General features: G+C 51.2%; 9 protein-coding genes across 9 annotated transcripts; 6 read left to right on the top strand and 3 right to left on the bottom strand.

The window, feature by feature from the left end:
* The first annotated feature begins 195 nt into the window (after nucleotides 1–195).
* Nucleotides 196–2,762, top strand: BJX68DRAFT_243464 (ANP1/MMN9/VAN1 family protein). The gene is made up of 5 exons (XM_071041155.1): nucleotides 196–906; nucleotides 1,003–1,631; nucleotides 1,684–1,734; nucleotides 1,787–2,002; nucleotides 2,053–2,762. The coding sequence occupies exons 1-5, from the start codon at nucleotides 734–736 to the stop codon at nucleotides 2,217–2,219; spliced, it is 1,236 nt and encodes a 411-aa protein (XP_070895896.1). The 5' UTR covers nucleotides 196–733; the 3' UTR covers nucleotides 2,220–2,762.
* A 196-nt stretch (nucleotides 2,763–2,958) lies between these two features.
* Nucleotides 2,959–3,829, top strand: BJX68DRAFT_243460 (uncharacterized protein). Its single transcript, XM_071041154.1, has 4 exons — nucleotides 2,959–3,211; nucleotides 3,320–3,375; nucleotides 3,520–3,683; nucleotides 3,743–3,829. The coding sequence occupies exons 1-4, from the start codon at nucleotides 2,967–2,969 to the stop codon at nucleotides 3,770–3,772; spliced, it is 495 nt and encodes a 164-aa protein (XP_070895895.1). The 5' UTR covers nucleotides 2,959–2,966; the 3' UTR covers nucleotides 3,773–3,829.
* On the bottom strand, nucleotides 3,696–5,867 carry BJX68DRAFT_151612 (acyl--CoA ligase). The gene is made up of 4 exons (XM_071036673.1): nucleotides 5,083–5,867; nucleotides 4,993–5,029; nucleotides 4,071–4,942; nucleotides 3,696–4,000 (listed from the first exon to the last, which is right to left on the bottom strand). The coding sequence occupies exons 1-4, from the start codon at nucleotides 5,611–5,613 to the stop codon at nucleotides 3,902–3,904; spliced, it is 1,539 nt and encodes a 512-aa protein (XP_070895894.1). The 5' UTR covers nucleotides 5,614–5,867; the 3' UTR covers nucleotides 3,696–3,901.
* Nucleotides 5,868–5,944: 77 nt separating this feature from the next.
* BJX68DRAFT_277893 (putative G-patch DNA repair protein (Drt111)) lies at nucleotides 5,945–8,323 on the top strand (the record flags this gene model as incomplete). Its single annotated transcript, XM_071048416.1, has 5 exons — nucleotides 5,945–6,125; nucleotides 6,185–6,595; nucleotides 6,650–7,389; nucleotides 7,439–7,531; nucleotides 7,591–8,323. The coding sequence occupies 5 exons, from the start codon at nucleotides 5,945–5,947 to the stop codon at nucleotides 7,687–7,689; spliced, it is 1,524 nt and encodes a 507-aa protein (XP_070895893.1). The 3' UTR covers nucleotides 7,690–8,323.
* BJX68DRAFT_243457 (uncharacterized protein) lies at nucleotides 7,367–8,554 on the bottom strand. The gene is made up of 2 exons (XM_071041153.1): nucleotides 7,591–8,554; nucleotides 7,367–7,531 (listed from the first exon to the last, which is right to left on the bottom strand). The coding sequence occupies exon 1, from the start codon at nucleotides 8,196–8,198 to the stop codon at nucleotides 7,857–7,859; it is 342 nt and encodes a 113-aa protein (XP_070895892.1). The 5' UTR covers nucleotides 8,199–8,554; the 3' UTR covers nucleotides 7,367–7,531; nucleotides 7,591–7,856.
* A 182-nt stretch (nucleotides 8,555–8,736) lies between these two features.
* BJX68DRAFT_243456 (E2 SUMO-conjugating protein UBC9) lies at nucleotides 8,737–9,935 on the top strand. Its single transcript, XM_071041152.1, has 4 exons — nucleotides 8,737–8,999; nucleotides 9,092–9,252; nucleotides 9,321–9,344; nucleotides 9,480–9,935. Exons 1-4 carry the CDS (start codon nucleotides 8,965–8,967, stop codon nucleotides 9,731–9,733), a joined length of 474 nt encoding a protein of 157 aa, XP_070895891.1. The 5' UTR covers nucleotides 8,737–8,964; the 3' UTR covers nucleotides 9,734–9,935.
* A 701-nt stretch (nucleotides 9,936–10,636) lies between these two features.
* BJX68DRAFT_243443 (asparagine synthetase B) lies at nucleotides 10,637–13,788 on the top strand. Its single transcript, XM_071041151.1, has 9 exons — nucleotides 10,637–10,878; nucleotides 10,974–11,024; nucleotides 11,084–11,109; nucleotides 11,171–11,197; nucleotides 11,259–11,294; nucleotides 11,412–11,560; nucleotides 11,629–12,884; nucleotides 12,939–13,043; nucleotides 13,097–13,788. Exons 1-9 carry the CDS (start codon nucleotides 10,853–10,855, stop codon nucleotides 13,137–13,139), a joined length of 1,719 nt encoding a protein of 572 aa, XP_070895890.1. The 5' UTR covers nucleotides 10,637–10,852; the 3' UTR covers nucleotides 13,140–13,788.
* A 145-nt stretch (nucleotides 13,789–13,933) lies between these two features.
* On the top strand, nucleotides 13,934–15,760 carry BJX68DRAFT_277891 (porin; the record flags this gene model as incomplete). Its single annotated transcript, XM_071048415.1, has 5 exons — nucleotides 13,934–13,978; nucleotides 14,069–14,102; nucleotides 14,183–14,271; nucleotides 14,337–15,050; nucleotides 15,115–15,760. The coding sequence occupies 5 exons, from the start codon at nucleotides 13,934–13,936 to the stop codon at nucleotides 15,262–15,264; spliced, it is 1,032 nt and encodes a 343-aa protein (XP_070895889.1). The 3' UTR covers nucleotides 15,265–15,760.
* An 11-nt stretch (nucleotides 15,761–15,771) lies between these two features.
* On the bottom strand, nucleotides 15,772–16,740 carry BJX68DRAFT_269852 (DnaJ domain protein; the record flags this gene model as incomplete). Its single annotated transcript, XM_071046455.1, has 2 exons — nucleotides 15,772–16,486; nucleotides 16,544–16,740. 2 exons carry the CDS (start codon nucleotides 16,738–16,740, stop codon nucleotides 15,772–15,774), a joined length of 912 nt encoding a protein of 303 aa, XP_070895888.1.
* Between the last annotated feature and the right edge of the window lie 583 nt (nucleotides 16,741–17,323).

The following is a 17,323-nucleotide window of genomic DNA, read 5'->3' as shown; positions in this document are numbered from 1 at the left end:
AATTTTGATCTGCTTTCCTGAACCTGTAGCTATCAATTAATCTCCATAAGCTCGCTTATCGTCGCCTCTTATTCATTTCGTGCACTTCATTGCGACTATAAAAAGCAATGGCGGACTAACTCCCAACGGAGGCTAGTCTGGCTGGACTCCGGCTGGTGGGTTTAATCTCAATTCAGAATCCCTCCCTCCAGGTGTCAAACATCCAACTGAAGACCCCTTCCCCATCCTCACCTCCCATCACGTTTCCTCCCTCTATTCGGGCCTACAACGGCGAGGTGCTCGACCTAAGCTACTCGTCTTGTATCTTATCGAGCCTAATTCCGGTTCTTTCCACTCGTTTGGTTCGTCGCTTTCTCTGAATCGGTGTTAACGTCCCCCGTACCGAATCTTTTTTTCCGCCCTTGGTCCCCGGCGATCCATCGCAGACCTTCCTAACCAAAGCCGATCTATCGTCCAGCTGGCATCGTCTACCTTGAGATCTCGATCAGATTGACGCCGCAATTCGGATCCTGTTGATTCCTCCCCTGACCCCGAAGTGGTCACCGCCGAGCCAGTTCCCGTTACGGCCCCCCTATCCTTCGCCGCGTCAAGGGTGAGATTCGCCCCGACAGTCGTGACACCACCCATCCGGGATTGTCGCGTTCTGTTGCTATCATAGTGTGCGGTATCTGGGAATCATACTCGTTTTCGTCTTGTTCAATATCCGCTTCTCCGTTCGCTTCCGTCCACCAAGATGCTGCTTCCGAAGGGTGGTGTAACGTGGAAGTCCGCCAGAGCCAGGTTGCCCCCATGGCGGGCTATCCTAGTTCTAGTGACAAGGACGCGTTTCTTAATATCTCTGGCCATTACTGGCCTAATTGTTTTGTTATGGCGCGGGATTAGCAGTTCCGCATCTGAAATGCAAAAGTAAGTTGGCGCGATCGGTCTCAAGTCTTGGTGCCGTGCCTCGAGCGGCCGCGGCATTACTACGTCTCAGACCTACTAATCGCATGCGACTACTAGTTTCTATTGCTATGGACCGTCAAAGGCGCCAATGGATATGAGTCTCAACGAGATGGCAGAATGGACCGCCCACGCCCAGACTCCAGTTCTCTTCAACTATCACAAACCTTACGAAGTGAATTCCAGTTCCATTACAAGCGTCGACCTCAATCCCATCAAGTCGACAACCCAAGCTGTACAAAACTCGGAGCGCATCCTCATTCTCACCCCGTTGCGGGATGCTTCTTTCCATCTGAACAGATATTTTGACCTGATCTACAAATTGACCTACCCGCACGAACTGATTGACCTGGCTTTTCTCGTCGGAGATTGCAAAGATGATACTCTGGCTATTCTCACCTCCGAATTGCAGCGGATCCAGGACCAAGGCGACAAGATCGCTTTCCGGAGTGCAACAATCATCCAGAAGGATTTCGGCTCTGAGTTTGAAATGTCTGTGGAGGACAGACACTCATTCGCCGCCCAGGGTCCTCGCCGTAAGGCTATTGGCAGGGCCCGGAACTATTTGCTCTACTCTGCTCTTAAGCCCGATCATTCTTGGGTTTACTGGCGTGACGTTGATATTGTGGACAGCCCGGAAACAATTCTGGAGGACTTTATCGCCCACGACAAAGATATTCTAGTCCCTAGTATGTTTTATCCGTTATCCATTCGCAAATGTGGTCGCTAATTCCTCGACAGACATTTGGTTCCACCGTTACAACCAGGATAATGTTGATATTGAAGGCCGGTGTATGTACTAAATTGTCCTCAAGCTCACTGGATTTAGCTAACCTAGCTCTAGTCGACTACAACTCTTGGATCGAATCCGATAAAGGACGAAGACTTCGAGCGACTCTGGACCCTGATACCGTTCTGGCCGAAGGTTACAAGGAGTACGACACGGGACGTGAATACCTCGTCGGCATGGGTGACTGGAGGAAAGACAAGGATAAGGAAGTGGAGCTTGACGGTATTGGTGGTGTCAATATCGTCGTGAAGGCGGATGTTCATCGCTCAGGTAATTGTATCTTTGTCCCGACTTGGTTTGGGTCCTAACCTTGCTTCCAGGGATCAACTTCCCCGCATATGCTTTCGAGAACCAGGCTGAAACCGAAGGGTTTGCCCGAATGGCCAAGCGTGCTGGATACCAGGTCATTGGATTGCCGAACTATGTTGTCTGGCACATTGATACTGCTGAAAAGCCGGGTAACCTTGGTGACCGCAAGGCGTACTAGTCAATACGCTTGGGTCGATCAAGATCATTTCAGCACGCAGACAGGCCACTTGGCCGTGCGTGTATTTGATGCACTGCGGCCTGGTTAATTGCAGAGGACCTCGCCGCTTTCAATTTCAACCCAATTCTCTTTACTAATCATTGTATTCGCGGAAGTTGGGAAACACCAACTCGACTCCGGTAATTAGCCTTTTCTACATTGTGTTTCTAGGGTCATGTCTGCTTTTGTTTGTTGGCGCTCGGGGATAGTGTGTTCAGCGGTCTTGGAGGCTCATAGAGTTGAACGTGACGGGCTCTGTTTGAGCTTTTCTTGTTCGTCAGGAAAGGCAACCATTTGATTGATCGAGTCCGGTTGTGCTGTGCTGCCCTTTGCTCTCAATTTTCTCCGATGACCCTGTCCAACCAGCCTACATCAACCAGGCATTGACCAGACGATTCGATGAGAGCAAGGAGCAGACGAAGACGAAGATGAGACACTTGGTTCTTTCTTTTCATGTACATACATATATAGGCTATGTGTATTCAACTGACGGTCAAGTGTGAATTACCTTGGTGATTTGGATAATTCTTCTAAAAATCCATATGTAGCTTCTCAACACCTCTGCCGCTCCATCGGCTGTTGTTCCACCGAGACTCGAGTACTCCATACACTCCTCGTCTTCCTATCGGAGTAAGCTTCCCGCTAACCGCTGCCCATCGTATTCTTCCCCCCCGAAGCTTCCCCCCATCCCACTCCATCTTCCCCACCATGCTGACCGGAACACCCCGCTTCATAAAATCAACAACGACCAGGGGCCTCTCCCTCTTGCAGTGCCACAGCCGAACACCTTTAGCAACCCCAAGAATCCCTCTTTACCCCGCCACCGCTAAAGCATCCTTCCACTCTTCTATCTCTCGTTCCCTCTCTAGAACCGCTGCAGCCATGTCCAAGGAGTTCCTCTGCATCCTCCCCGATAAGCCTGATGCGCAGGCGAGGAGGCTTGAGGTTAGGCCGTAGGTCAATCCCTTTCTTGAGCGATGGGTGATGCCAAGCGACGAGTGCGATGAGATTTGAGACAGGTCCCGAGGGATAACGAGGAGCTAATATGTTTATGAGAACAGGAAGCACCTCGAAGGCGTGAAACCGCTCGTCGCGGCCGGAAAGATTGTTGTTGGTGGTGCGCATTCCCCCTCCTTTATTCCCCCTCCTTAACCGTCACTCATTACTCCCCTATCTCCCCTCTCTTTTTTTTCTTTCTCCTCGCAAACTTCAAAACAAGAATTACTGGCCTCTGTCCTCTAACAGAAAATCAATCTACCAGGCGCCATGCTAAACGCCCACCCCGCAGAAGGCGAGACCCCTTCTTTCAAGGGAAGCATGCTAATCTGCATCGTGGACACGGAAGAGGAGGCGTGGGAGATTATTAAGAACGACATCTATGTCAAGTCCGATGTCTGGGACTTGGATGCTGCGCAGGTTATTCCGGTACGTTTTGGGATTTTTCGCTGCAAAGCAAGATACGTGCTGACTGCCCCCGGGTACAGTTCAAGGCTGCTGTTCGCGTCGGGTCATAGGTTTATTATCTACATTGCATTGCATTTGTCTATATGGACACAAAAATAAACTCTACATCCCGACCTTACTTTATGTTTAGAACTAGATATGTGCGCGTAAGTATGTGTAGCATACGCCGTCGAGGACTTTTACAGCTTGGCCTTGGGCTTCGACAGCATGGCCTCGGCCACCTTGCGTCGCTGGATCTTGCCCGTCGCTGTCTTGGGAATTTGCTGGACGATCCAGACCTATAGAATATTCGGGCCGTGTTAGTATCTACTGGACTAATCCACGTCATGGATGTACTCTACTGCTTACCTGCTTCGGAGTTTTGAATTTCGCGAGTTTTCCCTCAACCCACGACTTCAGCTCCGTCTCTGTAGCGTTCTGGCCGCTCTTCAAGACAACGGCTGCTCCAATGTCTTCACCGTAGTGGCCCTCGTCGGGGATAGCGAAGCATACCGCTTCGCCAACTTTGGGGTTATGCAGCAGGATGTTGTCCAGTTCGATCGGGCTGATCTTCTCTCCGCCCTTGTTGATGAGTTCCTTGATACGGCCAGTAATAATCACATAGCCGTCGGGATCTTTCTTGCCTTGGTCACCGGTGCGGAAGAAGCCGTCCTTAGTGAATGACGATTCGTTGGCGGCGGGGTTGTTCAGGTATCCCTTTGTTACGTTCTCTCCACGGACACAAATCTCTGCCTCTGCGCCTTGCGGGACCTCGTTTCCGGCTTGGTCAATAATCTTGATTTCCACTCCCTGACCGATTCCCACACTGCCTGGTTGTCGCTTTGCTGGTGGAAGCGGGTTGCTGGTCATTTGATGCGCTGCCTCTGTCATAGCGTAAGCCTCAAGCACGGGGGCGTTGAACGTCTTCTCGAGATCCTGGAATGTCTTTGGCGATAAGGGCGACGAGCATGAGCGAATGAAGCGGATTTGAGGGATGGGGATAGGCAATGGAGTTTTGAGGAGGATTTGGTGAATTGTAGGCACAGCGGAGTACCAGTTCGCTTTGTACTTGATAAAATCGGACCAGAACTCGTGCGCTGAGAACTTAGCGGGCACAATGACTGAGCCTCCCGAGTACAGAGGAGCCAGGAAGGCGGCGAGGAGACCATGGACGTGAAACAGGGGCATCACTAGATACGTTCGGTCTGCCGGGGAGAGATTGTAGGTTGCCTTGATATTTCCTAGACGAAATTAGGGCCTTTTCTGGCAAAGGTTGATCAAGACAACATACTCATGGTGGTCGTTAGATTCTTGTGTGTGAGTGGAACCTGCCGCATGATCAATATCACTTGTCATTGGATTTACAACGGGAGACTCGTACAGCTTTGGGCCTGCCAGTTGTCCCACTGGTGTGCAAAACGAGAGCAACATCATCAGGTTGCGCATTTTGAACTCCCACGTTTCCTTTGCCTTCAAGCTTGCCCAGCTCCTTGACGTCAAGGATAACCTCGGTTCCATTCCAGTAACATTCAGCAATAGCCGCTTGATACTTCCTGCCCGCGCGGACAGCGGGGCCATCCTGGGCGTATGATCCCCGGGGTATGAGAACGAGGGTCGAACTGAGATCGTCGATATAGAACTCAAACTCGTCCTGCTTGTAAGCAGGATTCAGGGGAGCAGCGATTGAGCGCTGCCAGGACGCGGCTAGAAAGGCGACAATGAATTCATAGGAGTTTACCAATGCCAAGTTCACTGCAGCGCCATGTCCGACACCCAGCTTAGCCAGCTTATTCTGGAAGTCGGAGATATGGGAATGCAGCTGCCTATAAGTTACCGATAGCGCGGGATTTTGGGGAACAATGACAGCTACATCCGAGCCATCGGACGAGAAGGAGCGAGCCAATGTAGCCATTTCGTGACTATTATGATTCAAACACGAATAATGGATGAGCACGAAGTCAAGTGAAGAATGAAACTAAGGAGAAACAGGTCGGCAATGGGTCGCCTCCTCGTTCTCCGCACGGTCGAGGAGGTGCCATCATTTTGCTTGTCTCGTCATCCTTATCGGCCCGATCGCCGAGTCTCCTCCTCTCTCAATGAGGATTACATAACATCTCCGACAAATGCGGCAAGACAAACAAAGCAAACGGACTGCTCCGCAAATGGGGGTCCTTATTTCAATCATATGAGCTTCAACTTCTGCAGGAATGTTCTCATGATTGCAGATTCAACAATTTCGCAGCATGGCTTCTGACTCGACGTCCAACAAGGGCCGCGGCATGCTGTCTCTTTACGCCAATTTGCTCGATCCGGCCGCCGAAAGTACGCCTGGCACAATCTCGCGCGCGCCTGTTGTATTTAAGCAAGCTTCAGAGGGCGAAACTCCGGTTGACGAGTCGGTTGCGAAGAAGCAGATGAATAATGGTATGCGTCATTTCGCCTACCCTGCAAGTCTCCCTGCTGACCCTAAGTGTTCGCGATAGCTCTCAGGTTTCAACCGACGAAACGCCCCCAATTGGCGAACCAAAAACCGAAACCCAAGCCGAACCTACCAAAGGCAGTCCCTGCAGCACCGAATACAGCGACTGTCAAGACCACACTCGCAGACTGGGCAGCTACCGAGGAGGACGATGTGAACGAGTTCTACTCCGGGCCCAAGAGACAGCGAGGAGGCCGCAAGAAGCGCAAGAAGAACCGTGAAACGCAAGAGTTTGTGCAGAATTGGGACGATATCTACGACCCATCAAGGCCGAACAACTACGAAGAGTACAGACACAGCGACGAGCAAATAGTGGAAGTTCGAGAATGGAAGGACCGATTATACGCACACCGTATGGCAAGGTCGCCGAGCCGAGATTCGTACAGCGATGATGACTATGCACGCCCAATGAACCGTAAGCTGGCGTATTCATTTTGAAAGGAGGCCTAATTACTGACTCTGGATTCAGGACAATTTGCACCACCAAGCAATTTTGCTCCACCCCCAAACCTCAATGACATGTTTCGTTCCTCTGTGCGGGGTCATCCTCCACCATCACCGCCCAAGGAGCCAGCTGCTCCTGTTCCGGACGACCCAACGGGTGAAGACGCATACTTGCGGCGACTCCAGCTTTCTGCGCAGCCTCAACAGACTTCAGAACCTGTACCCCCGCCTCCGCCAGCTCCATCTAGGTCCCTTGAGGCCAACCAAGCATCATCCGCAACAATATCACGCGCACCAGTCCGTTATACTCTTCCACCCCCTCCTGAGGATATTCCTGCAACAGAAGCGGAACTCGAAGAAGTCTTCGCCAAGGAGCAGCCGGCCGAAGAAGAGGCGGAAGATAATGGCCAACGTTCCCTTCGACCCGGCCAGAAAGGGTTCGCTCAGAGGTTGCTGGCCAAATATGGGTGGACCAAAGGCTCCGGCTTGGGTGCTACCGGCTCTGGAATTGCTAAGCCACTGCAGGTTCAGGTTGAAAAGCGCAAGAAGCGACCGGACTCGGAGGGTGGTGGTTTTGTCACTCCCGCTGGGCGTGGCAAGATTATCGGTGGCGCAAGAAAGGAGGAAGACGACGGCAAGTTCGGCCCGATGAGCGAGGTTATCATACTCAAAGGAATGCTGGACGGTATGGACGTGGATGCCGAACTAGCAGGCCAAGAAGGAGGAGGCTTGATGCAAGAGATTGGGGAGGAGTGCTCCGAGAAGGTAATCATCATGCTCTCTTTGTTATGTCCACGGTATTAACTGTATCCAGTATGGTCGTGTTGAACGCGTTTATGTTTCCCGTGATTCAAAAGGTCCTATCCCAGTCTTCGTCAAATTCACCAACCAACTTTCTGCTCTCAGGGTGAGTGTTTCTTCGCCAGCCAACATCCGTACAGGTGCCAAATTTGCTAATTGTGACAGGCTGTGAACGCTCTCGAAGGTCGTATATTCAATGGGAACGAAATCACCGCCCGCTTCTTCGACACACACAAGTTTGAGGCAGGCATATACGAGGATTGATCAATCGAGACTCAGTGGTGTACCGCATTCAGGGTGGATTAAGACTCGTCTGGTGCTGCTTATATTCGAATGACGCCAACGATTTGACTTTTCCTGGGGCGAACGATCAAAGACCCGAATCAATGCTCGCCCTTCCACACAGACCGTGTCTCGGTTTATAATGCCGTTCAGAATGTGATTTGGTCAAACAGTTCTAGTTCGTCAACAGCGGCCTCGCTATGCGTTTCGAAAGAACAGAGCGCATCGTCTCCCATCAAAGCCACCTTTTCAGCCCCTTCAACAACGGGAGAAACGGCAACGGCATATAGTTCGCTCCTCAGTGAAAGGTTCTCCGCAAATGCCGCTTTTACCGTGCACAAACGACAGGCTCCAAGTATAGGGAGCGACCATGATTCTTCAAAGTCACAGTCGTAACTGCAATGGAGGGCGGTCTCGCAAAAGATGTGGACAGTGGATGCCTGATCAGAATGAAGACACAGGGCGTGGTACCAGGAGATCTTGTGGCACATGATGTTTCTATTACTGAGTTTCTCTATTGCGGATGTGGATGCTCGATCGGTAGCGTTCAGTTGAATGGAGAAGCCTCTTTTGATGTGCTGTGATGGAGCGGGTCGCAAAGACGAAAGGTTTAGGTGAGCTAGAGGGTTGTATAGGCAGCTGCTCGGGACGCTGTTGCGTAGTAAACAAAAATAGCTGTGGGGATGTGTGAAGAAAATGTGTGGTTGCCAGCCACCACCAAAGGAATGTGCATATCTGATTTTAGACCACTGCCTTGTGCCAGCAGCTCAACAGTTCTTGTTTACAACTCATGCAATGATACAGATCGCATATGGAGCCTCTATTTCTAGTTAAATTAACAGATACGCGAATACAAAATACTTCAAAAGTATGGAATAGACTTTAGCCAAATTCTTCGACCTTTGATTCCAGTACTTGTCGATTTCCAGTTCTATACATATCTTATCATGTGACTGAGATGACGATCATTGGCCGCGGGGGAGATTCAGATCGTAAGGTTGTGTTCGCCTCAGGCCTCAATTCACTTCAGCCTTCACCTCGACTCAAGCTTTGGTTGATCTTCCAGTAACCAACTCGCTCACCTTACCTACCTCTTGCTAGAACCTGCTCCTCTCTCGGATCAAGCTCTTCCTCGTCTTCCACACAGTCTCCTACAACCTCACCCTTTCGCATCGTTCAGATTATCTTTCTCTTGCGCAAGCAACACTAGAAAGTTATACACTAACAGCTACTCCACGCGGTCTTCTTTGACTCAACATGTCGCTCTGTTTGAATCGCTTAACTGAAGAGAGGTATTTCGCAGGCTCTTATTTCACTCTGCCTACTTATTTGCTTTCTTCGTGTTAGCGCCGCACCAAGCTGATCGCAATCTTTCTATGCGCAGGAAGCAGTGGCGACGCGACCACCCGTTCGGATTCTACGCGAAACCACACCGAACACCTCAAGGTGTCTTAGATTTGAAGCGCTGGGAATGTGGTATTCCGGGAAAGTCGAAAACCATATGGGAAGGAGGTCTATTCAAGCTAGATGTCATTTTTCCGGATGGTGAGTGGCGCCTGTCTTTCAGTCTTTGAAGCGCAACACAAAATAGCTAACATCTTCTTTTTCTACAGAGTATCCTACCAAGCCTCCCAAGTGTACGTCCGCTTTCCTTCTTCAGGCTCTTCATCTTGTCGCATTGTTTTGGCCATGGAGATAAACCCCCGCCTATCCTGTGTTACCACGCGGCTTCTTGCTACAAGATTGACTAACACCACCGCTTCTCTGAACAGGCAAATTCGTACCGCCGCTCTTCCACCCCAATGTCTACCCGTCGGGAACCGTCTGCCTCTCCATCTTGAACGAAGATGAAGCTTGGAAGCCTGCCATCACGATTAAACAGATCTTGCTCGGCATTCAGGATCTGCTAAACGACCCGAACCCCGAATCGCCTGCTCAAGCCGAAGCTTATAACCTCTTTAAGAAGGATAAACCAGCGTATGAAAAGCGCATTCGGCAGGTCGTCAAGGAAAACCCGGCTTTATAGAGCTGGGTGGTTTTGAAGAAATGCATCGATCGATCTGGTTCTTTGTCTTTCCGCGCTTCAATTTCCATTTTCTATTCACCGGAATGTTGGCGGGTATAGCGGATCTGAACAATCCTCTACGTGGGGTTGGAACATGCCATGAAGTTGAATCCAGGATATGGCCACCCAGCGACCAGAAGCTCATCTCCGCGCCGGCTGCTCTCGGTGTACATTGGAGTTGAGTACACAGTGGTCACGAGTGTTCAGTTCATACTCCGCATTTTACGATGATTGGTCACCTCCCGCGGCATGGTCGTTTCTCACAGGTTCTATCTCGTTTTTCTATCTTAGCGTGGCGTACTAGAATCGGCAGATCAGTCAGGCTGTGGACGGCGTTTTTGCCTTTTTCTACATGAAGGGCTTCTTTTCAATCCAGCGAGACTTCCGCAGAATCCGCGTGCATTTCACTTTTTTTTGCGCCTTTTATTCTCGCTCGCATGGAAGATCCCACACCTGTACGGATTCGGTGAGGGAGGAGGGCAGTGGAAGAAATCGGCATGGTATGGGGGTGAAGTCATGAGCGCATCCTTTTTTTTTTCTGTTAGTGTATGGGGGGATTTTCGGCGGTTGCCGAGGCCAGTCACCGTTTTCAGCATTGACCAATGTGAAGAAGCAGGCGACCGCCTTACCCCATGCGTGCACCCGGTTAGATCTTCAAGAGCAAGACGAAGAAAAAGAAAATCTGCGTCATAGCTTCACGTAGTAAAACACCATCGTAAGTTGGTTTAGTTCCTGAAGATAGGCCGGGATTGGGTTGCGGCAGCCGGCCAATTAGCGTGTGCGCAATGGAGCGAGGTTATCTTATCGGGAGCTGAGGCGAGTGAGTCAAGCCAGTCACAATAGTGCAGTGGTGCAGTCCCTCTCCCAGATTTTTTGGAGGCCGAAATCGCCCCTCGATTTCCGCCCCGCCGACTGGGACCGGGGCCCTGGGTATTTCGTTGACATTTAAAAATTCCCTTGTTCCCCTCCATCTGGGCCCTCTACAACTCGGTCAATTCACACACAACTCTTCTTTACCAGAGCATCCTTCCCTCTGAGCCTTCGATATTCTTCAGAGAGTCGTCCAATTGCTCCTTGACCATGTGCGGTATCTTCGCGTGTCACCGGTATGGCTGCCAACTTTTTTTTCTCCCATTCCAGTCATTTTGCTCTCCGCGGACGACTTTCCCCCGCGTCTTCAATGCTAATTCTCCTGCGCCAGTCACCCTGACGTTCAGGGCTTCAAGCCCACGGCCCTGCGCATGGCCAAGGCGTAAGTGTTTCTCATCCTCCACATCTCTGGTATGTGGATTTGCGATTGACTCTCAGCAGTGTGCGCCATCGCGGTCCCGATTGGAGTGAGTCATGCGGTCATGGATTTGCCTCTGAAAGGAACAGGATTCTAACACACAGTGACAGGTGGAAGCTTCATTGCTGAGAAGACTGGTTAGTATCTTGTTGAATCATAGAAAGAACTTGGGAACTCAAAAGCTGACTGGATTTGCAGTTCTCTGCCACGAGCGCCTGTGCATCGTCGGTGTCGGTATGTAACCCTACTCCGTCCGGACAAACCCTGAACACCACCTCCTTTCCTCTTCCATTCCTCCTTCGTTTCGCATAATCACCTCGACCCCTCGCTAAGATTGATTTTCGCTTCAAGACTCCGGTGCGCAACCCCTCGTCAACGACAACGGCTCCCTCGCTCTGGCTGTCAACGGCGAGATTTACAACCACCGCATCCTGAGAAAGACCTTGGATGTTGAGTACAACTATAAAACACACTCGGACTGTGAAGTCATCATCCCGCTGGTATGTGTGAAGGAAATGTTTGCGCTGCGTGATTCGGTTGTGGTTGAGTGACGCTGATGGCATTTCAGTACATGAAATATGGTCTTGACGCCCCCAAGCACCTGGACGGCATGTTCGCATGGGTCTTGTTCGACAAGGAGCAAGACAGGGTTGTTGCGGCACGTGACCCCATTGGTGTCTGCAGTTTCTATATCGGCTGGTCCTCTCAGACTCCCGGGGCTGTGTACTTCGCTTCTGAGCTGAAGAGCTTGCACCCCGTTTGCGACAAGGTCCAGTCTTTCCCGCCTGGCCATGTTTTCGACTCCAACACCGGTGAATTCACCCGGTATTTCCAGCCCAAATGGTGGGACCCGACCAACGTCCCCTCCACCCCGATTGACTACAAGGCTATCCGTGAGTCGCTCACGAAATCTGTGCGCAAGCGTCTGATGGCGGAGGTGCCTTATGGTGTTCTGCTGTCTGGCGGTCTCGATTCCAGCTTGGTCGCTTCCATTGCCCAGCGCGAGACCACCCGCATGCAGAAGGCTCACCCTGAAGGAGTCAAAAGCGAGGCCAACGGTGAACTGGTCGGTATCGATGACGAAAACGAGCTTTCCACGGTCAACTCCTTCCAGCAGCTGCAATCCTTCTCCATCGGCCTCCCCGGTGCTCCTGACACCGAGGCTGCCATGGAAGTGGCCAAGTTCCTGGGAACCAAGCACCATGCCCTCACTTTCACCATTGAAGATGGTCTCAACGCGCTCTCCGACGTCATTTACCACCTCGAGACCTATGATGTGACTACCATCCGTGCTTCCACCCCCATGTACCTGCTCAGCCGCAAGATCAAGGGTCTGGGAGTCAAGATGGTCCTGAGTGGTGAGGGAAGTGACGAGATCTTCGGTGGCTACCTTTACTTCCACGCCGCTCCCAACAAGGAGGAGTTCCACAAGGAGACTGTTAGGCGTGTGAAGAACCTGCACCTCGCAGACTGCCTTAGAGCCAACAAGTCAACGTCCGCGTGGGGCTTGGAAGCCCGTGTTCCCTTCCTGGACAAGGCCTTCCTCGAGACATGCATGGCGGTTGACCCCAAGGAGAAGATGATCACCAAGGACCGCATTGAGAAGTACATCCTGCGCAAGGCCTTCGACACCACCGACGAGCCCGATGTCGAGCCCTACCTTCCTGAGAAGATTCTCTGGCGCCAGAAGGAACAATTCAGCGACGGTGTCGGCTACAGCTGGATTGATGGTCTGAAGGACCATGCTGAGCTTCACGTCACTGATGAGATGATGAAGAACCCCAAGCCCGAGTGGGGTAGTGATATCCCTGACACCAAGGAAGCGTACGTTTCTGTTCCCATATATGTGTTTTCTGGGCACCGGCTAACTGAACGCAGCTACTGGTACCGCACAATGTTCGACGAGCACTTCCCCTCGTATTGCGCATCCACAGTCGAGCGCTGGGTCCCCACATGGTCGAAGCAATCTGACCCCAGTGGAAGGTATGTCTGCGGCACTTGATGTTGTTTAGTTCACGCCATTAACTTCTCTCTAGAGCCATCGCCACTCACAACCAGAAGTACGACAACGCCGAATAGATGTTTGGATAGCAACGATTTGCAAAAATATGCTGTTGGATTTGTTTTAAGGTATAGAAGCATGCATAGATGTTATATCCCGAGATGTTCATTAGGGGCGTACAGCGAGTTTCGTCCAACTGATGTGAGTGGATTCTATCGGCGTCACCAGCGTCTGGTTTGCAATTTTGTTCAACTCTTGCCTGCTCTTTTGAGACAAAACAGAATGGGATCTGAACGTGGCGTCCTTGTCTTCTCCCAAGTTGTGTATCGATCCATGATGTTTTCTATGTACTGTCGTTATAGTTTTAGGCTAGTCTGCCATCATGTGTCATGTTTGATTGTTCAAGCCTATCCTGGTGCCCGTGAGCCATAGGTGTGCCGACTGTGAGTAAAATGCAGGGTAGTCATCATATGACACTTTTTAAACTGCGTATGATCCGAGACACAAAGAACGATAGTCATATGTAGGGGAAGCAACAGTCCATGGCATCAAACCGGAAAAATAAAGAAGGACTTGCTCAACAAACAGACCGGAGCGCGGAGAGTGCCACACTTTTAAGGCACCAATCGGCATCTACATCACGGGATCAAGCGGCTTTTACCGGCAGCCGAGTAGCAGCCAATCACAGCGGGAAACTTTTCCCGTGGGTTCCCCATCATTTGTTTGGGTTGGCAACTGGAAACTCAACCTCCTGCTTCGTGATCCTTTCCCCCCATCCGATTCTTCTCTTCCCATCTTTCATCACTCCTCCTTCTCCACGCTTTTCTCATACCGTCGGACGCTACCGTCTTGATTCACATAATCCTACACAATGGCTCCTGCTGCTTTCTCCGATATCGCCAAGGCGGCCAACGACGTATGTGTTGTCTATCCCTCGGCCTTTCTTCGCAAAGGGATGACGGCCGAGGAAAACGCGGGATCCCAATGCTGATTCAGTTTGCGATAGCTCCTGAACAAGGACTTCTACCACACCAGCGCTGGTATGTAGCTTCAGTCTTGTTGCGCTTCAAGCTCCGACGCCCCTACACGAGCTCAGCTAACCTGCGATTGAATTCTTCAGCTAGCCTTGAGGTCAAGTCCAAGGCTCCCAATGGCGTCACCTTCAACGTGAAGGGCAAGTCTGCCCACGACGGTCCCATCGCTGGTAGCGTACGTTTGGCCCATAGCTTGAAATATTGTTGTTTCATGAAACTGCATGCTGACATTCCCTCCAGCTCGAGGCTAAATACGTCGATGCTCCTACTGGTAAACGCCCCCATGATGATCGCAAGCGGAAGCCACCCGACCCAAAACACCCCAAAAGACCTGATAAAGGCCTGGTTGTCAATATTACATGTTCCCAGCGCCTGTCCCCATCCACTCGAGTCATTCTCGCGTCCAGGGTTGCCGAACATAGATTGATGCTAATAATCTGTCCTTGCTCAGGCCTCACCCTCACCCAGGCTTGGACCACCGCCAACGCCCTCGACACCAAGCTCGAGCTCGACAACAACATCGCCAAGGGTCTCAAGGCTGAGATCCTGACCCAGTACCTCCCTGCCAAGCAGTCCAAGGGTGCTAAGCTCAACCTCTACTTCAAGCAGCCCAACGTGCACGCCCGTGCTTTCTTCGACCTCCTCAACGGTCCCTCCGCCAACTTCGACGCTGTCCTGGGCCACGAAGGCTTCCTCGTCGGTGCCGAGGGTGGCTACGACGTCCAGAAGGCCGCCATCACCAAGTACTCCGCTGCCGTCGGCTACAGCGTTTCCCAGTACTCTGCTGCCATCACCGCTGCCAACAACCTGACCGTCTTCTCTGCCAGCTACTACCACCGCGTCAACGCTCAGGTTGAGGCTGGTGCCAAGGCTACCTGGGACTCCAAGGCCGGTAACTCCGTCGGTCTTGAGGTTGCCAGCAAGTACAGACTCGACCCCTCTTCCTTCGCCAAGGTATGTACACTGGATTAAAAAATGGGCTGATGCGACGCTAACCAATGCCTTTCTCTTAATATAGGTCAAGATCAACGACCGTGGTATCGCCGCTTTGGCTTACAACGTTCTCCTCCGCCCCGGTGTCACCCTTGGCCTCGGTGCTTCCTTCGATACCCAGAACCTTAACCAGGCCGCCCACAAGGTTGGCGCCAGCTTCACCTTCGAGGCTTAAGCGGTTTCTTTCCAAATTTCTCTGTTAAAGACTACATCTGCTCCTATGTTCTTGCTCCAATATGCCAATGCGCAGCAATTAGAAAGTCCCTGGGCGTTCCCTAGAGTGACTCTCTGATTGGCCCACTGTCATTCGTTTCTAGGATCCATACTCTAGGAGCACATTGATTCGGGTAGTTCAAGTATATACAGAGCAGGAGTATTGGTGTAGGTTGGTTTGGCTGTGATATCTAGGTTTTAGGTATTGATCATGTACCGTAGTCATTGGCGACAACTGTATATCAATAAGACTATATTTCCTTTGTTCCATGTACCCCTTTGCCATGAAATATTGCTCTAATGTGATGGCTAGCTCTAGCTATTTAGTTTTTCTTTTGACACATATAAGAAAGGTTCCCAACCGATTAGCTCCAGTATCTATCAATATGGTATATGTACAGTGTTATGTCGCTCAACGACAGGGTTCGCAAGTCATGCATGTATAGCGATGTGTGGGCAAGCGATTATCTTAGGTGTCCTTTGCCTTTAGTGGTCTAGTCGCCTTGTCCAGCACATCAGTACGGTTTTGAGGCCAACGGACCAAGCCTGACAACGCTGAAGCACCCACTAGAATGCCAGTAACAGCAACGAATCGCACAATGAAGTCGCTCCTACCCCCGATATACTGATCATTCATATCGGCTCCCGAATGCCTGGACCGGCGCTCCCGGCGTCGGGTATCCTCCGCAGTCTGAGTTCGATAATGTCCCTTCGCATTAAAATGCCCTATCCGGTTTCGGTCAATAAAAGCAGTCGGATCATCCTCATTGTATTTGGCGCCGCCAGCAGCACCACCACCAGACCCCGCAGCCGACCCTCCTGTCGGCGGTGCCTTCCGATTCCCATACCCGCCATGCGCATAGAAACTCGGCGGCGGCCCACGGAACGGGCCACGCCGTTTACTCAGCCCGCTCGCAGGCCGGGACCCAAAATATGATGCGCCGCCTTTGTGGTAGTAGCCATGGCTGCTGTGGCTGCCCATGGGGTGTTGGCCTGGGTTCGCAGAGGAGTGTGTCGATGTCGAGGTGAAGGAGTGGATGCCGTTGTCGCGGTCATAAGTTGATCGTTTCGCGGCGTTGCTGAGAACGTTGTAGGCGGAGGAAATTTTGGCGAAGCGAGAGGAAGCTGTTGGATCGTCTGGGTTGCGGTCTGGGTGGTGGCGGAGAGAGAGGGAGTAAAACTTTCTGTTTTGTCCAGAGGTCAGTATGCGACGGGGCCGGGTTTTCGAAAGAGAAGCGCACTTTTTGATCTCGGAGGGGGTGGCGGTTACGGGGACGTCGAGGATTTCGTAATAAGTTGGTTCCCGGGTTGAGGCGAGGAATTGATGTGATGTTGTTGAGAAGAGGAGCCTTCGTGTGTAGCTATATCCATGTCGAAGACCATGGTGTCGCGTGCAAGAGCTCGAGGCCGTCTTCGTGATAGATGACAGGAGTAGCATATGGCCGGTGAGAGCTATCAAGAAGGAATTGAGTGACTGATGGCCTCAAATGGCGATGAAGAGGCATGCCTTTATGTGTTTGCTTGGGAACAAGTGATACAGAATGAGGATGAAATAGAGGAGCTAGGGTATGGAGTACATTTCTTGAGCGATGGGGTTTGCCGCTTATCGGAGGAGCTGCGTCATCGGTTTCCGGATGGCTCTCCTGAATTGCGCTTGAATCATTATATTCTCAATACTTATTTCAAGATTGAACTGAGAAAGTCTGGGTAGACTATGAGGATACTGTATGAAACAAGTATATAGTTTCAAGTTATTGAGTCGAATTCATCGTTGACGGTACACTACGTGCGCAGTAAAAATGATCGATGTTTTGAGTTAAAACACCAGTCCAGTCACACAGCAGTGCGAACTCTGCCTTTTCCAACCTTATATATATTGCTGCACTCCGAGTACTATGTGAAATATTGACCGCATCTATCTTGTTAAACCCCACAATCAGGGCTCCAAGATCCAACATTTCAAGATACTATCGCGGCGTTGGTTGCCTCAGGCTTGGCACAGCTCATTATCCAGCCGCTGC

Source organism: Aspergillus pseudodeflectus, assembly GCF_044049435.1.
Source record: "Aspergillus pseudodeflectus strain CBS 756.74 chromosome Unknown BJX68scaffold_43, whole genome shotgun sequence".
Taxonomy (NCBI): Eukaryota; Fungi; Ascomycota; class Eurotiomycetes; order Eurotiales; family Aspergillaceae; genus Aspergillus; species Aspergillus pseudodeflectus.
Note: the sequence above shows the minus strand (reverse complement) of the source record. Positions and strands in the feature narration are given on the sequence as shown.

Coding starts and splice junctions, on each gene's coding strand:
- BJX68DRAFT_243464 (XM_071041155.1), top strand. CDS start 734: ATGCTGCTTCCGAAGGGTGGTGTAACGTGGAAGTCCGCCAGAGCCAGG. Junction 907..1,002: donor TCCGCATCTGAAATGCAAAA/GTAAGTTGGCGC, acceptor TGCGACTACTAG/TTTCTATTGCTATGGACCGT. Junction 1,632..1,683: donor CAAAGATATTCTAGTCCCTA/GTATGTTTTATC, acceptor ATTCCTCGACAG/ACATTTGGTTCCACCGTTAC.
- BJX68DRAFT_243460 (XM_071041154.1), top strand. CDS start 2,967: ATGCTGACCGGAACACCCCGCTTCATAAAATCAACAACGACCAGGGGC. Junction 3,212..3,319: donor AGGAGGCTTGAGGTTAGGCC/GTAGGTCAATCC, acceptor TTATGAGAACAG/GAAGCACCTCGAAGGCGTGA. Junction 3,376..3,519: donor CGGAAAGATTGTTGTTGGTG/GTGCGCATTCCC, acceptor TCAATCTACCAG/GCGCCATGCTAAACGCCCAC.
- BJX68DRAFT_151612 (XM_071036673.1), bottom strand. CDS start 5,613: ATGGCTACATTGGCTCGCTCCTTCTCGTCCGATGGCTCGGATGTAGCT. Junction 5,030..5,082: donor CAACTGGCAGGCCCAAAGCT/GTACGAGTCTCC, acceptor ATCATGCGGCAG/GTTCCACTCACACACAAGAA. Junction 4,943..4,992: donor GAATCTAACGACCACCATGA/GTATGTTGTCTT, acceptor AATTTCGTCTAG/GAAATATCAAGGCAACCTAC.
- BJX68DRAFT_243457 (XM_071041153.1), bottom strand. CDS start 8,198: ATGTGCCACAAGATCTCCTGGTACCACGCCCTGTGTCTTCATTCTGAT.
- BJX68DRAFT_243456 (XM_071041152.1), top strand. CDS start 8,965: ATGTCGCTCTGTTTGAATCGCTTAACTGAAGAGAG. Junction 9,253..9,320: donor AGATGTCATTTTTCCGGATG/GTGAGTGGCGCC, acceptor CTTTTTCTACAG/AGTATCCTACCAAGCCTCCC. Junction 9,345..9,479: donor TCCTACCAAGCCTCCCAAGT/GTACGTCCGCTT, acceptor TTCTCTGAACAG/GCAAATTCGTACCGCCGCTC.
- BJX68DRAFT_243443 (XM_071041151.1), top strand. CDS start 10,853: ATGTGCGGTATCTTCGCGTGTCACCG. Junction 10,879..10,973: donor GGTATCTTCGCGTGTCACCG/GTATGGCTGCCA, acceptor CTCCTGCGCCAG/TCACCCTGACGTTCAGGGCT. Junction 11,295..11,411: donor CCTGTGCATCGTCGGTGTCG/GTATGTAACCCT, acceptor TTTCGCTTCAAG/ACTCCGGTGCGCAACCCCTC.